Source organism: Oncorhynchus nerka, linkage group LG15 (genome assembly GCF_034236695.1).
Source record: "Oncorhynchus nerka isolate Pitt River linkage group LG15, Oner_Uvic_2.0, whole genome shotgun sequence".
NCBI lineage: Eukaryota > Metazoa > Chordata > Actinopteri > Salmoniformes > Salmonidae > Oncorhynchus > Oncorhynchus nerka.
Genome location: NC_088410.1, coordinates 9,067,076 through 9,083,781, shown reverse-complemented (window position 1 = coordinate 9,083,781; position 16,706 = coordinate 9,067,076). Strand labels below are relative to the sequence as shown.

General features: G+C 37.7%; 1 protein-coding gene across 1 annotated transcript in view; it reads right to left on the bottom strand.

The window, feature by feature from the left end:
• Positions 1 to 4,782: 4,782 nt before the first annotated feature.
• The window catches only part of LOC115116624 (zinc finger protein 271-like), a 29,341-nt gene continuing 17,417 nt past the window's right edge, over positions 4,783 to 16,706 (bottom strand). The window contains exons 6-7 of the mRNA XM_065000924.1: positions 8,743 to 8,875; positions 4,783 to 8,618 (exon numbers count right to left, since the gene is read on the bottom strand). Coding sequence (XP_064856996.1) covers positions 6,247 to 8,618; positions 8,743 to 8,875 — 2,505 coding nt within the window. The 3' untranslated portion in view covers positions 4,783 to 6,246. The remainder of the gene's footprint in view (positions 8,619 to 8,742; positions 8,876 to 16,706) is intronic.

Genomic DNA, 16,706 nt, shown 5'->3' with positions numbered 1-16,706 from the left:
CTACTGTATAAGAATCTTTAGGGGTGTCAATTTGTTTGATTTTTTTTTCTCTCTTTCTCTGAGCGATTGTATAAAATAATAGAAGTTCCCCTTTTATTTTTACACACAATATAGCTGTGTTTGAATTATTTTATACAGTCATTATTGCTCATCTTTATCAAGGGGTGTCAATTTCACACCCCACTGTGTATATGGTGTTATGTCATGGTGGACTGAGGTCTATAGGCCCAGAAAGGAAGTCGTCAGTAGGGTCTGTAGAATCTATATATATATATGGTGTTATGTCATGGTGGACTGAGGTCTATAGGCCCAGAGACACTTTCTACTCCACCCACTCCATTGGTCCCAATGCAATAGACTATAGGCCTATGAATTACACATTGGCTGATAGAGAAAAGGCGATTCCATGTGTCGAAGTAAAAGTGCGGTTGGGACTTAGTAGGGTCTGTAGAATCAATGTACGGGTGACTCAGTTGGTAGAGCATGGTGCTTGCAACGCCAGGGTTGTGGGTTCGATTCCCACAGGGGACCAGTAGCCTATGGTTATGTATGCGTCTCCTAAATGACTCACTACCCTAAGTCTCTCTGGATAAGAGTGTCTCCTAAATGACTCACTACCCTAAGTCTCTCTGGATAAGAGCGTCTCCTAAATGACTCACTACCCTAAGTCTCTCTGGATAAGAGCGTCTCCTAAATGACTCACTACCCTAAGTCTCTGGATAAGAGTGTCTCCTAAATGACTCACTACCCTAAGTCTCTGGATAAGAGCGTCTCCTAAATGACTCACTACCCTAAGTCTCTCTGGATAAGAGTGTCTCCTAAATGACTCACTACCCTAAATCTCTCTGGATAAGAGCGTCTCCTAAATGACTCACTACCCTAAGTCTCTCTGGATAAGAGTGTCTCCTAAATGACTCACTACCCTAAGTCTCTGGATAAGAGCGTCTCCTAAATGACTCACTACCCTAAGTCTGGATAAGAGTGTCTCCTAAATGACTCACTACCCTAAGTCTGGATAAGAGTGTCTCCTAAATGACTCACTACCCTAAGTCTGGATAAGAGTGTCTGTTTTTATTCTCTTCAGCCCAAAATTGTGAATATACCAATCTGAACATTTTTCGATAGTGGTCTTAAATATTTTTTGAAGCATGTTTGTAATTGTTTCCATAAAGTACTCCTTGCATTTGTTTATAAATCACACAAAAAATGGACATTGATTTAACATCTTATATTTTAATGTTTTTGAATGAATTCTACACATTGCAGTGTTTTGAAATGCGAGCTTTTATTTTGAATACTAGTCAGAATAGCGTTTTTGAGAGCTGAAGACCATTATGATAGCCTTCATTTAGGCCTTAAAATATACTATTTGGTTTGTTGTTAAACACACTATCATTTGTCCTTGTCTTTAACTTGTCTCGAAGTGTCCCTTATCCCGTCTTTCACATCCTTCACTATAGAATCCCGGAGTCTTCCGGCTTTTCGCCCCATCTCCCCGGTTTTTTGAGGCAGTCCCGACGCCTCATGTCGTATCTGGCGAACTGTTTTGAACTTCAGCAGTTCGGTAGTTGCTTCTTTTCCGGCAATTTTTGCCTTCATCAAGGCATAAGCGGTGAGCTGTGCGGCCCGTCGTATCGGTCGCAACTCGGCCAGTTTTTCCACCACTTGCGCTTTGTTGAGCAGAGCGGATAGAAGACGCTTGAACACCATGTTACAACGATCTGTTTTGGGAACAATACAATAACCTGACTGTGTAATGTATGCACTCGGTAGGTATAGAGGGAACTGAAATGTATACCTGTAAATGCAAACTACCTCAGCTGTCCCGTTCCGGACGCTGCATTGTTTCTTCTTCGATAGCCCATCTATATGCAATGTGAAAGGTTTTTTAGGTCCGTGTCGCCATCTTGTGTCACGGAGGTCCTGAAACATTTCTGAAATAAACTCCAAAGGCTCGTTCCACTAATTCGTTGTCATAAAAAGCAAACGTTCAACTTTAATAAAAAATATTTTCCCATCTGAAGAGGTATTTTTTTTTTAAAAGACACAATTAAGTGCCAAATAAAGTAACAGGGTTGACGTCATCTGAAATCAGCCATAAATCCCGTGACGTGAAGGGAAATGGAGGGGCAATTGAACGCAACTCTCCAGGAAGTTTCTTCCCTATAAGGACAGCAGCCTCAGTGAAGGAACGGACATGCAAATTCACACTGTGTACAGCAACGTACCAGTTAGTGACACAAACCTGAAGGAGATGCAAGCAGAAACAGAACAGGACTCACAACTCACACAGCTGAGGAAAGTCATACAGGATGGAGAGGAGAAACAGAACAGGACTCACAACTCACACAGCTGAGGAAAGTCATACAGGACGGATGGCCTGAGGAGAGCAGAAACAGAACAGGACTCACAACTCACACAGCTGAGGAAAGTCATACAGGACGGATGGCCTGAGGAGAGCAGAAACAGAACAGGACTCACAACTCACACAGCTGAGGAAAGTCATACAGATCGGATGGCCTGAGGAGAGGAGAAACAGAACAGGACTCACAACTCACACAGCTGAGGAAAGTCATACAGGACGGATGGCCTGAGGAGAGGAGAAACAGAACAGGACTCACAACTCACACAGCTGAGGAAAGTCATACAGATCGGATGGCCTGAGGAGAGGAGAAACAGAACAGGACTCACAACTCACACAGCTGAGGAAAGTCATACAGGATGGATGGCCTGAGGAGAGCAGAAACAGAACAGGACTCACAACTCACACAGCTGAGGAAAGTCATACAGGACGGATGGCCTGAGGAGAGCAGAAACAGAACAGGACTCACAACTCACACAGCTGAGGAAAGTCATACAGATCGGATGGCCTGAGGAGAGCAGAAACAGAACAGGACTCACAACTCACACAGCTGAGGAAAGTCATACAGATCGGATCGCGTGAGGAGAGGAGAAAATGCCCTCACAGCGTCTCAGAATTCTGGAACCATCGTGATGAACTATCACAGATCAACGGAATAATTTTCAAAGGAGAGAAAATCATTAGGCTACCCCGGGGCGACAGGGTAGCCTAGTGGTTAGAGCGTTGGACTAGTAACCGGAAGTTCAAACCCCCGAGCTGACAAGGTACAAATCTGTCGTTCTGCCCCTCCACAAGGCAGTTAACTCACTGTTCCGAGGCCGTCATTGTAAATAAGAATTTGTTCTTAACTGACTTGCCTAGTGAAATAAAGGTAAAATAAATACAAATTATTCCTACCAGTCTCAGAGAAGATATTTTGACAAAGATCCATGCTGGACACATGGGCATGGAAAAGTGCAGACAGAGAGCCCGGGACATTTTGTTTTGGCCCGGAATGTGAAAACAAATCGAGGACGTTGTTGGTAAATGCGCCATATGTCTTGAACGACACCCCTCAAACACCAAAGAGCCATATGTTACCTCACTGTATCCCAGACCGACGCCCCTCAAACACCAAAGAGCCATATGTTACCTCACTGCATCCCAGACCGACCCTGATCCTAATAAAATACCAAATACCCTGCCCTGGTGACATCACCGGAAGGTAAATGAGTTAATGGACCAATAAGAGAGTTCCAAACTTCTCTGCCAATAACAGCTGGTTTTCTGTTTTCACCTCCCCACTGAGGCCACTCCCAGACAGTCCGAGCAAAATTCTAGCTTGAGAAATTGCTCTTTGCTGAGAAGCAATTGTTGTTTATTTTTTGACAATTTGAATTGAAAACAATCACAGTAAGGTACTTATTTGTTACCCAGAAAATGATTTGATTATTAAGATATAAATGATTGTGGCTTTCAATCATGGTGGCTTTATCGTGTTAATTCAGCTCGTGTCTCATGACTGACATACGTAACTGCCAAAATAAAGGAAACACCAACATAAGTGTCTTAATAGGGTGTTGGGTCACCACGAGCCAGAACAGCTTCAATGCACCTTGGCATAGATTATACAAGAGTCTGGAACTCTATTGGAGGGATGTGACACCCTTATTCCATGAGAAATTCAATAATGAGTTATTTTGTTGATGGTGGTGGGAAAACGCTGGCTTTGGCCCCGCTCCAGAATCTCCCATAATTCAACTGGGTTGAGATCTGGTGACTGAGACGGCCATGGCATATGGTTTACATTGTTTTCATGCTCATCAAACCCTTCTGTGGGGCGGCAGGGTAGCCTAGTGGTTAGAGCGTTGGACTAGTAACCGGAAGGATGCAAGTTCAAATCCCCAAGCTGACATGGTACAAATCTGTCGTTCTGCCCCTGAACCCACTGTTCCTAGGCCGTAATTGAAAATAAGAAATTGTTCTTAACTGACTTGCCTAATTAAATAAAGGTAAATAAATAAAATAAAAAACATTCTGTGACCACTCATGCCCTGTGGATGGGGGGCATTGTCATCCTATGAGAGCATAGCCATGGTAGCCAAAAAAATTGCCTGACCAGCATTTTTATACCAGTACATGACCCTAAGCATGATGGGATGTTAATTGCTTAATTAACTCAGGAACCACACCTGTGTAGATGCACCTGCTTTGTTTCCATTATTTTGGCAGTTACCTGTAACAACCAAAACCTTTAAGAATGATTCCCACAGAATAATCATTTCTGTACAATGGATGTAAATTCAGAACCTGTTGTGGATAACTTTTCACGAAGACAGATCGGGGAGGGGCCAAAGTGATTCGTTTTGACGTGTTTCTAACCGTTCATTACGGGGCAGCTTAGAACAAATTGTAACGTACAAAATGGAAGGATGATAAAATTGAGGATAATGCAAGGGTTGCTGTTATGTTTATTACAATTCTTGTAGACATATAGTTGCAGTTTTGTAAAGGATATATACAATTGGCTGTTTTACAAAGCTAAGAAGTTTGTAATTAAAAAAATAATCTAATCTGCTGAAAAGGGTTTATTTCATTCAATATGGAGAATTCAAAATGACCTCATTCAATATGGAGAATTCAAAATGACCTCATTCAATATGGAGAATTCAAAATGACCTCATTCAATATGGAGAATTCAAAATTACCTCATTCAATATGGAGAATTCAAAATGACCTCATTCAATATGGAGAATTCAAAATTACCTCATTCAATATGGAGAATTCAAAAGTAACTCAAAGAAGCAGGTTTTTTTTGGTGGAAAAGGTAGAAGGGTTTTAGTCTGTTGATAAGAACCACCCAACAGGAATCTAATTTCCCGACAAAATACATCTGGTTAGTGTATATCACAAATCAAAATGACTAGTGCTCTTTTCAGAGTTGGCTGAATTATGAGTTTTACTGGCACGAGCCGCAGTATTCAGACTTCTACACGTGTGCTTGAAACTGGACAGTGCATCATCCTCCCCAACAACGTACCCAATGGAACATCTGCCCACTGAGAGATCTGTTACAACAGCATTTTATCAGCGTTTCAGTCTTCAGTGATTCCTCCAATCAGATAACCCGACAATATTTAATCAACTCTCAGAAAGTTCTGGATCGTTGCAATAAGACAGCCATGGACAATTGTGAAAGACCAAATTTTTTTTAACCATTTATGTCGTACTTAATTCGCCTTATTTATGCGACGGGTGGTATAAGGTCTATTGCATTTCGAAACATCCCCATTGACATTGGTCTAATAGACTAATTGATAACCTCGTCAAAATCGTAAATTGAAGACTCCATTCCAAACCGTAATGGAATGCACCTGCGCCACTTCCTATGGGCGTGCTTTATGCTGCCTTCATGACAAACGGGAAACTGGGCGCAACGAGTTGAGTAAATTCACATGCTTTGAACCAATTTAGAAAACGCCGATCGGCTGGATGGCAAAGCTGTTATAACCACAAACTGAATGTACAGCAACCTGCTCACTAACAACTTGTTTTCAAAAAACACATGAATAGATTTTTTTACATTTATTTTTATAAATAATGTTTTGTTGTTGCATTTAACTGCCAAAAAATGCTGTTATCAAAGGTGATTTCCTTTGTGACGTCAGAGTTCAGCATGTGGCAGAAGCCGGAAGCTCAGAGATGACAGATACGTTTGCGCACAAGTAGTTACCAGTTGGAGAGGCGTTCAAGTGGATTCTTCACACAGTCGGATTGCTGGAATTCACAAATATACCAGATGTTATGAACGCAGGGTGAGACGGAATTAGAACGTCGGAATACTGACAGACACAATAAGAACGTAAGAACTCTTTTATCTTAACCTCTTGAGCCACCAAAGGCAACTAGGAACACAAAGCTTGATGTTGTCTCAAATCGCCTTTCTGTCTAAAGCCCCTCCCACAAACCGGACATTTAAAAGGCCTCTCCCCCGTGTGACACATCATGTGCAGTTTCAGATGCTTATTGGTGGTAAAGCGAACTCGACAGAGAGCACACGCGAATGGCCGCTCCCCTGTATGAATCAGTCGGTGTTGTGTCAGCGTACCCTTCCGCTTAAAGGTTTTCCCACAGTCTGTGCAAGAGTACGCCCGCTCGTCTGTGTGCACACGCTCGTGTGATTCCAACGCACTCTGAGATGGGAAGTCCTTGCCACACGTATCACATAGATAAGGCCTGTAACTATGACAACGAATATGAAACTTCAATTGGTTGTGTCCAGCAAACATTTTGCCACAAAAGCTACAGGAGAACCCATCTCCTGTGTGACATACCATGTGTGATTTCAGTTTCTTTTCGCTTGTGAACTGTTGCAGACATTCGGGGCAGGTGAAGACCGGCGTGTCTTTTGTGGGAACGATTACGGTGGTAAGATTACGCCGCGTTGGCCCACAACCTGATTTGTTGGCCAGGTGAAACTTTAAATCCCTGTTGCGACCAAAGCACCTTGAACATATGGGACACTTAATGGCCCCCTCACCGTGACGTCTCAGATGCAAAATCAGGGATTGTTTCCTACGAAAACTCTTGGAACAGACGTGACACGTTCTAGAATCTAAATTCACACCAGGGGGCAGAGTGGGGGAAGCGGCACAGCTTGTTGGGTTCTGGGATTCAGTACTGTGGGGCTGGGGAGTCTCTATCCCGTTCCCCCTTGAAGGCTGAGATGTGCCTCCACCTGCTGGGTCAACCTCCCTTAGGGTTTGGCTTGGATTCACTTCCTCATTAAAGTCTTGCTGTGTCTGAAAGTCCGTCTCATCACAGTGGTTCTCTCTCCGGGGTCTAGACCGGCTTACTGTAAGAGCAGTTCGCTGATCGAAAAAGCACCTTACAAATAACTTTGATGGATCGACGGATTGGTTTAGCCGGTGTTGCCGAGAGTCATTTGAGAAGTCGACGTCTGTGCTGCTGGACTGTGGGGTCTCCATCTCGTTTTCCCCTGTATGTAGTGGCCAGGCTGTCTGGTGTCTTTTAAGGTTCACTTCCTGACTTGTCATTTCCTGTTGTTGTCTACATTGAGAAGTCCTCGTCCTGCAACCGGGACACTTCCTGGACTCTGGAATGTTTTGACCGGAACACTGGTCCGAGTGTTTCTTCTGATCAGAGGTGCTTTGGAAACTCTCCCCACATTTAAAACACAGGTAAGGAAGTACACCATGTTGAAATCTCAGATGTCTTCTCAGGTCTTCTCCGTTATCAAAAGCTTCTTTACATAAAAGGCATTTTCTGTAATGATTAGCTAGCTGAAAGGGCAGAGCATTGGAGGTGGTTGGGTTTTGGGGTGTTGTGTTTGAGGGCTGAGGCATCTCTGTCAAATTTTCTACTGCTGCTAAAACAGCGCCGGCCTCTGGAAGAGCCTCCCTCGGAAGTTGCTGTGGGTTCACGTCCTCACGCTCGTTTGGCTCAGAGAGATCAAAGGTGTCTCCGCACAGAGAGCAAGAGAGATGTTTCTTTGTCTTCAAACACACTTTTTTGTGTTTCTTCAAAGTGGAGTACTGGTAAGGCCTCTGCTCAGTGTGAGATGTTATGTGTGCTGTCAAATCCTTCGCTTCCCTGAAAGTTTTCCCACACAAGGAGCATTTTTTGACACGCTTGCTTCTTTTAGGCTGCCCCTTAGTACGGCATGGGCCAGGGACCAGAGAATACTGAGGTCGGCTATCTGAGGGCTCTACTTCGACATTCCTCTCGCTCTTTTGTGATACGACCCGGTCTTCTCTCCGTCCTTGGGTTTCCACATTGTCAATCTGAAGCCTCTCTCTGCTCGGCGTTGGAAAGACCTCTGACACAGGTGACAGCGTATCAGTAATGTCAAGTCTGTGCAGCAGCACCGTGGGCTGACGGAGCCGACAGGACGTAGACCAATCAGAAACGTCCTGCGCTTCCTTTTCGAAGCGGTGAGCTCCCGGTTGGATTTTCGGCCCACTGTCAACATGAAGGTGAAGAAAAGCCTGATCCATTTCGCTCTCGTCGTCAAGAGTTTCCTTGTCGACACGCTCCACCTCTTCATTCGAGGGGAAAATGTCGCCATTTGCAGTGCGGTCTAAATTCATCCCTCGTTGACTCTCCCTGTAATCCAGCGAAGGTGTCATTTCTGACTCACAGCAATATGATGCAGGGCTTTGAATGGTCATAAATGTCTGTATGGGTTCTGATTGGATCTCTGGGTCAGCTTGGTCAGTGGATGACTCTCGGGGAGATGGAGACAGGATGTGGTCGTCTCCAGATGACAGAGCCGAGGACAAGAGAAGAAGAAAAGGGAATATCAAAACATGAATGTCAAAAAAACGTAAAAAACATAAAAAATATAATTCCCTCATTTTTCAAAACTCTTCTTCTCCTACCATTGGCCTCAACATGTTGGATTGGAGAAAGGTTGGTGTGGTACTGGAGAAGGGTCCTCAAAGGTTGAGGGTGACACACAGACTGCCCACACTCCTCCAGGACAGAGGGGTCAGGTAGAAACCAAGATGCAGTCTGAGGGAAAGAGAATGGCAACAGATCCAGTTCTATAATATCATAACCTCGTTGCCCTAGAAAATTTACATTTTTTGACTATTATTTGCCTTTTTTACATAAAAAAAGCTGTTATTGCCATCCACGTCCTGTAAAAGTTTACTGACTGTAGTATAATTAATAAAAGGAATTCAAATGACCTTGTGAACTTTTAATACAAGCAACTAGATTGTAATTGTCCATAAAGAAAAATTGTGTGACTTGCTTGAGCTATTTGAATGTATTTTCGTGGTAGTGGAAGAAGTGTTGTGATTTTGGATTTGAAAAGCAGAGTAGACTAGGATTTCATACACTACGTTTTTTGTCTAACTTGTTGTAGAAACCAATATGCAGTCTGAGGGAAAGAGAAGGGCTTGACAATGACAACAGATCCAGTTCTATAATATCATAACCTCGTTGCCTTAGAAACAATGACAACAGATCCAGTTCTAGAATATCATAACCTTGTTGCCCTAGAAACAATGACAACAGATCCAGTTCTATAATATCATAACCTCAACTTCCTAAACAATGTTTGTTTTTGTTCCTAGCTTCTTAGCTAGCTGCCTAGCCAGTTAAAATAATGACCAGAGCATATAGCTGACAACGTCTTAACTTCAGCTCATTTGTATCCATCACTACAGGAAGATAAATTACAAAAAGATCTAAATAATGTGACGAAATAAAAGCCGGGCATTCTACTTAAAGATCTTTTAGAAACGTGTGCCCTCTCTCGTTTCTGGTAACCATGACAACGGACTCTGAAAACGGGGGTCAAAGTTCAGTTTTTACGTCTGCAACATGAACATGGAAACCGACAGTCGCAGCTACGGTCGACAGACAGTCAAGTCCACCGGAGTATAAAATGAAATGTCGTTTTGACCAACGACACTTGTCGAAATTGTAAATAGTCTACAAGTATAAAACAGCCTTAAGATGTTGTATAAAACAGCCTTAAGATGTTGTATAAAACAGCCTTAAGATGTTGTATAAAACAGCCTTAAGATGTTGTATAAAACAGATGTTGTATAAAACAGCCTTAAGATGTTGTATAAAACAGCCTTAATTAAGATGTTGTATAAAACAGCCTTATGATGTTGTATAAAACAGCCTTATGATGTTGTATAAAACAGCCTTAAGATGTTGTATAAAACAGCCTTATGATGTTGTATAAAACAGCCTTAAGATGTTGTATAAAACAGCCTTATGATGTTGTATAAAACAGCCTTAAGATGTAGTATAAAACAGCCTTAAGATGTTGTATAAAACAGCCTTAAGATGTAGTATAAAACAGCCAACAGCCTTATGATGTTGTATAAAACAGCCTTAAGATGTTGTATAAAACAGCCTTAAGATGTTGTATAAAACAGCCTTAAGATGTTGTATAAAACAGCCTTAAGATGTTGTATAAAACAGCCTTAAGATGTTGTATAAAACAGCCTTAAGATGTAGTATAAAACAGCCTTATGATGTTGTATAAAACAGCCTTAAGATGTTGTATAAAACAGCCTTAAGATGTTGTATAAAACAGCCTTAAGATGTTGTATAAAACAGCCTTAAGATGTTGTATAAAACAGCCTTAAGATGTAGTATAAAACAGCCTTATGATGTTGTATAAAACAGCCTTAAGATGTAGTATAAAACAGCCAACAGCCTTATGATGTTGTATAAAACAGCCTTATGATGTTGTATAAAACAGCCTTAATTAAGATGTTGTATAAAACAGCATTATGATGTTGTATAAAACAGCCTTAAGATGTTGTATAAAACAGCCTTAAGATGTTGTATAAAACAGCCTTAAGATGTTGTATAAAACAGCCTTAAGATGTAGTATAAAACAGCCTTAAGATGTTGTATAAAACAGCCTTAAGATGTTGTATAAAACAGCCTTAAGATGTAGTATAAAACAGCCTTAAGATGTTGTATAAAACAGCCTTATGATGTTGTATAAAACAGCCTTAAGATGTAGTATAAAACAGCCAACAGCATTATTATGTTGTATAAAACAGCCTTATGATGTTGTATAAAACAGCCTTATGATGTTGTATAAAACAGCCTTAATTATGATATTGTATAAAACAGCCTTAATTAAGATGTTGTATAAAACAGCCTTATGATGTTGTATAAAACAGCCTTAAGATGTTGTATAAAACAGCCTTAAGATGTTGTATAAAACAGCCTTAAGATGTTGTATAAAACAGCCTTAAGATGTTGTATAAAACAGCCTTAATTAAGATGTTGTATAAAACAGCCTTAAGATGTTGTATAAAACAGCCTTAAGATGTTGTATAAAACAGCCTTAAGATGTTGTATAAAACAGCCTTAAGATGTTGTATAAAACAGCCTTAAGATGTTGTATAAAACAGCCTTAAGATGTTGTATAAAACAGCCTTAAGATGTTGTATAAAACAGCCTTAAGATGTTGTATAAAACAGCCTTAAGATGTTGTATAAAACAGCCTTAAGATGTTGTATAAAACAGCCTTAAGATGTTGTATAAAACAGCCTTAAGATGTTGTATAAAACAGCCTTAAGATGTTGTATAAAACAGCCTTAAGATGTTGTATAAAACAGCCTTATGATGTTGTATAAAACAGCCTTAAGATGTTGTATAAAACAGCCTTATGATGTTGTATAAAACAGCCTTAATTAAGATGTTGTATAAAACAGCCTTAAGATGTTGTATAAAACAGCCTTAAGATGTTGTATAAAACAGCCTTAAGATGTTGTATAAAACAGCCTTATGATGTTGTATAAAACAGCCTTAATTAAGATGTTGTATAAAACAGCCTTAAGATGTTGTATAAAACAGCCTTAAGATGTTGTATAAAACAGCCTTAAGATGTTGTATTTAAGTATAAAACAGCCTTAAGATGTTGTATAAAACAGCCTTAAGATGTTGTATAAAACAGCCTTAAGATGTTGTATAAAACAGCCTTAAGATGTAGTATAAAACAGCCTTAAGATGTTGTATAAAACAGCCTTAAGATGTTGTATAAAACAGCCTTATGATGTTGTATAAAACAGAAGATGTTGTATAAAACAGCCTTATGATGTTGTATAAAACAGCCTTAATTAAGATGTTGTATAAAACAGCCTTAAGATGTTGTATAAAACAGCCTTAAGATGTTGTATAAAACAGCCTTATGATGTTGTATAAAACAGCCTTATGATGTTGTATAAAACAGCCTTAAGATGTTGTATAAAACAGCCTTATGATGTTGTATAAAACAGCCTTATGATGTTGTATAAAACAGCCTTAATTAAGATGTTGTATAAAACAGCCTTATGATGTTGTATAAAACAGCCTTAAGATGTTGTATAAAACAGCCTTAAGATGTAGTATAAAACAGCCTTAAGATGTTGTATAAAACAGCCTTAAGATGTTGTATAAAACAGCCTTATGATGTTGTATAAAACAGCCTTAAGATGTTGTATAAAACAGCCTTAAGATGTTGTATAAAACAGCCTTAAGATGTAGTATAAAACAGCCTTATGATGTTGTATAAAACAGCAGCCTTAAGATGTTGTATAAAACAGCCTTAAGATGTTGTATAAAACAGCCTTAAGATGTTGTATAAAACAGCCTTAAGATGTTGTATAAAACAGCCTTATGATGTTGTATAAAACAGCCTTAAGATGTTGTATAAAACAGCCTTATGATGTTGTATAAAACAGCCTTAATTAAGATGTTGTATAAAACAGCCTTAAGATGTTGTATAAAACAGCCTTGTGTTGTATAAAACAGCCTTAAGATGTTGTATAAAACAGTTGATGTTGTATAAAACAGCCTTAAGATGTAGTATAAAACAGCCTTATGATGTTGTATAAAACAGCCTTAAGATGTTGTATAAAACAGCCTTATGATGTTGTATAAAACAGCCTTATGATGTTGTATAAAACAGCCTTATGATGTTGTATAAAACAGCCTTAAGATGTTGTATAAAACAGCCTTAAGATGTTGTATAAAACAGCCTTAAGATGTTGTATAAAACAGCCTTAAGATGTTGTATAAAACAGCCTTAAGATGTTGTATAAAACAGCCTTATGATGTTGTATAAAACAGCCTTAAGATGTTGTATAAAACAGCCTTATGATGTTGTATAAAACAGCCTTAATTAAGATGTTGTATAAAACAGCCTTAATTAAGATGTTGTATAAAACAGCCTTAAGATGTTGTATAAAACAGCCTTATGATGTTGTATAAAACAGCCTTAAGATGTTGTATAAAACAGCCTTATGATGTTGTATAAAACAGCCTTATGATGTTGTATAAAACAGCCTTAATTAAGATGTTGTATAAAACAGCCTTAATTAAGATGTTGTATAAAACAGCCTTATGATGTTGTATAAAACAGCCTTAAGATGTTGTATAAAACAGCCTTATGATGTTGTATAAAACAGCCTTATGATGTTGTATAAAACAGCCTTAAGATGTTGTATAAAACAGCCTTATGATGTTGTATAAAACAGCCTTATGATGTTGTATAAAACAGCCTTAAGATGTAGTATAAAACAGCCTTAAGATGTAGTATAAAACAGCCTTAAGATGTAGTATAAAACAGCCAACAGCCTTATGATGTTGTATAAAACAGCCTTAAGATGTAGTATAAAACAGCCTTAAGATGTTGTATGAAACAGCCTTAAGATGTTGTATAAAACAGCCTTAAGATGTTGTATAAAACAGCCTTATGATGTTGTATAAAACAGCCTTAAGATGTTGTATAAAACAGTTGATATAAAACAGCCTTATGATGTTGTATAAAACAGCCTTAATGATGTTGTATAAAACAGCCTTAATTAAGATGTTGTATAAAACAGCCTTAAGATGTTGTATAAAACAGCCTATGTTGTAAAACAGCCTTAAGATGTTGTATAAAACAGCCTTAAGATGTTGTATAAAACAGCCTTATGATGTTGTATAAAACAGCCTTAAGATGTTGTATAAAACAGCCTTAATTAAGATGTTGTATAAAACAGCCTTAAGATGTTGTATAAAACAGCCTTATGATGTTGTATAAAACAGCCTTAATTAAGATGTTGTATAAAACAGCCTTAAGATGTTGTATAAAACAGCCTTAAGATGTTGTATAAAACAGCCTTATGATGTTGTATAAAACAGCCTTATGATGTTGTATAAAACAGCCTTAAGATGTTGTATAAAACAGCCTTAAGATGTAGTATAAAACAGCCTTATGATGTTGTATAAAACAGCCTTAATGTTGTATAAAACAGCCTTAAGATGTTGTATAAAACAGCCTTAAGATGTTGTATAAAACAGCCTTATGATGTTGTATAAAACAGCCTTAATTAAGATGTTGTATAAAACAGATGTTGTATAAAACAGCCTTAAGATGTTGTATAAAACAGCCTTAAGATGTTGTATAAAACAGCCTTAAGATGTTGTATAAAACAGCCTTATGATGTTGTATAAAACAGCCTTATGATGTTGTATAAAACAGCCTTAATTAAGATGTTGTATAAAACAGCCTTAAGATGTTGTATAAAACAGCCTTATGATGTTGTATAAAACAGCCTTATGATGTTGTATAAAACAGCCTTAAGATGTTGTATAAAACAGCCTTATGATGTTGTATAAAACAGCCTTATGATGTTGTATAAAACAGCCTTAAGATGTTGTATAAAACAGCCTTAAGATGTTGTATAAAACAGTTATGATGTTGTATAAAACAGCCTTATGATGTTGTATAAAACAGCCTTAATTAAGATGTTGTATAAAACAGCCTTAAGATGTTGTATAAAACAGCCTTATGATGTTGTATAAAACAGCCTTATGATGTTGTATAAAACAGCCTTAAGATGTTGTATAAAACAGCCTTAAGATGTTGTATAAAACAGCCTTAAGATGTTGTATAAAACAGCCTTATGATGTTGTATAAAACAGCCTTAATTAAGATGTTGTATAAAACAGCCTTAAGATGTTGTATAAAACAGCCTTAAGATGTTGTATAAAACAGCCTTAAGATGTTGTATAAAACAGCCTTAATGTTGTATAAAAAACAGCCTTATGATGTTGTATAAAACAGCCTTAATTAAGATGTTGTATAAAACAGCCTTAAGATGTTGTATAAAACAGCCTTAAGATGTAGTATAAAACAGCCTTAAGATGTAGTATAAAACAAACAGCCTTATGATGTTGTATAAAACAGCCTTAAGATGTAGTATAAAACAGATGATGTTGTATAAAACAGCCTTAAGATGTTGTATGAAACAGCCTTAAGATGTTGTATAAAACAGCCTTAAGATGTTGTATAAAACAGCCTTAAGATGTTGTATAAAACAGCCTTAAGATGTTGTATAAAACAGCCTTAAGATGTTGTATAAAACAGCCTTATGATGTTGTATAAAACAGCCTTAATTAAGATGTTGTATAAAACAGCCTTAAGATGTTGTATAAAACAGCCTTGAGATGTTGTATAAAACAGCCTTATGATGTTGTATAAAACAGCCTTAATTAAGATGTTGTATAAAACAGCCTTAAGATGTTGTATAAAACAGCCTTGAGATGTTGTATAAAACAGCCTTAAGATGTTGTATAAAACAGCCTTAAGATGTTGTATAAAACAGCCTTAAGATGTTGTATAAAACAGCCTTAAGATGTTGTATAAAACAGCCTTAAGATGTTGTATAAAACAGCCTTAATGATGTTGTATAAAACAGCCTTAAGATGTTGTATAAAACAGATGTTGTATAAAACAGCCTTATAAAACAGCCTTATGATGTTGTATAAAACAGCCTTAAGATGTTGTATAAAACAGCCTTAATTAAGATGTTGTATAAAAACAGCCTTAAGATGTTGTATAAAACAGCCTTAAGATGTTGTATAAAACAGCCTTAAGATGTTGTATAAAACAGATGTTGTATAAAACAGCCTTAAGATGTTGTATAAAACAGCCTTATGATGTTGTATAAAACAGCCTTAAGATGTTGTATAAAACAGCCTTAATTAAGATGTTGTATAAAACAGCCTTAAGATTTGTATAAAACAGCCTTATGATGTTGTATAAAACAGCCTTAATTAAGATGTTGTATAAAACAGCCTTAAGATGTTGTATAAAACAGCCTTAAGATGTTGTATAAAACAGCCTTAAGATGTTGTATAAAACAGCTTAAGATGTTGTATAAAACAGCCTTATGATGTTGTATAAAACAGCCTTAAGATGTTGTATAAAACAGCCTTATGATGTTGTATAAAACAGCCTTAAGATGTTGTATAAAACAGCCTTATGATGTTGTATAAAACAGCCTTAAGATGTTGTATAAAACAGCCTTAAGATGTTGTATAAAACAGCCTTAAGATGTTGTATAAAAACAGCCTTATGATGTTGTATAAAACAGCCTTAATGATGTTGTATAAAACAGCCTTATGATGTTGTATAAAAACAGCCTTAATGTTGTATAAAACAGCCTTAAGATGTTGTATAAAACAGCCTTAAGATGTTGTATAAAACAGCCTTAATTAAGATGTTGTATAAAAAACAGCCTTAATTAAGATGTTGTATAAAACAGCCTTAATTAAGATGTTGTATAAAACAGCCTTATGATGTTGTATAAAACAGCCTTATGATAAAACAGCCTTGTATAAAACAGCCTTAATTAAGATGTTGTATAAAACAGCCTTAATTAAGATGTTGTATAAAACAGCCTTATGATGTTGTATAAAACAGCCTTAAGATGATAAAACAGCCTTATGATGTTGTATAAAACAGCCTTATGATGTTGTATAAAACAGCCTTAAGATGTTGTATAAAACAGCCTTATGATGTTGTATAAAACAGCCTTATGATGTTGTA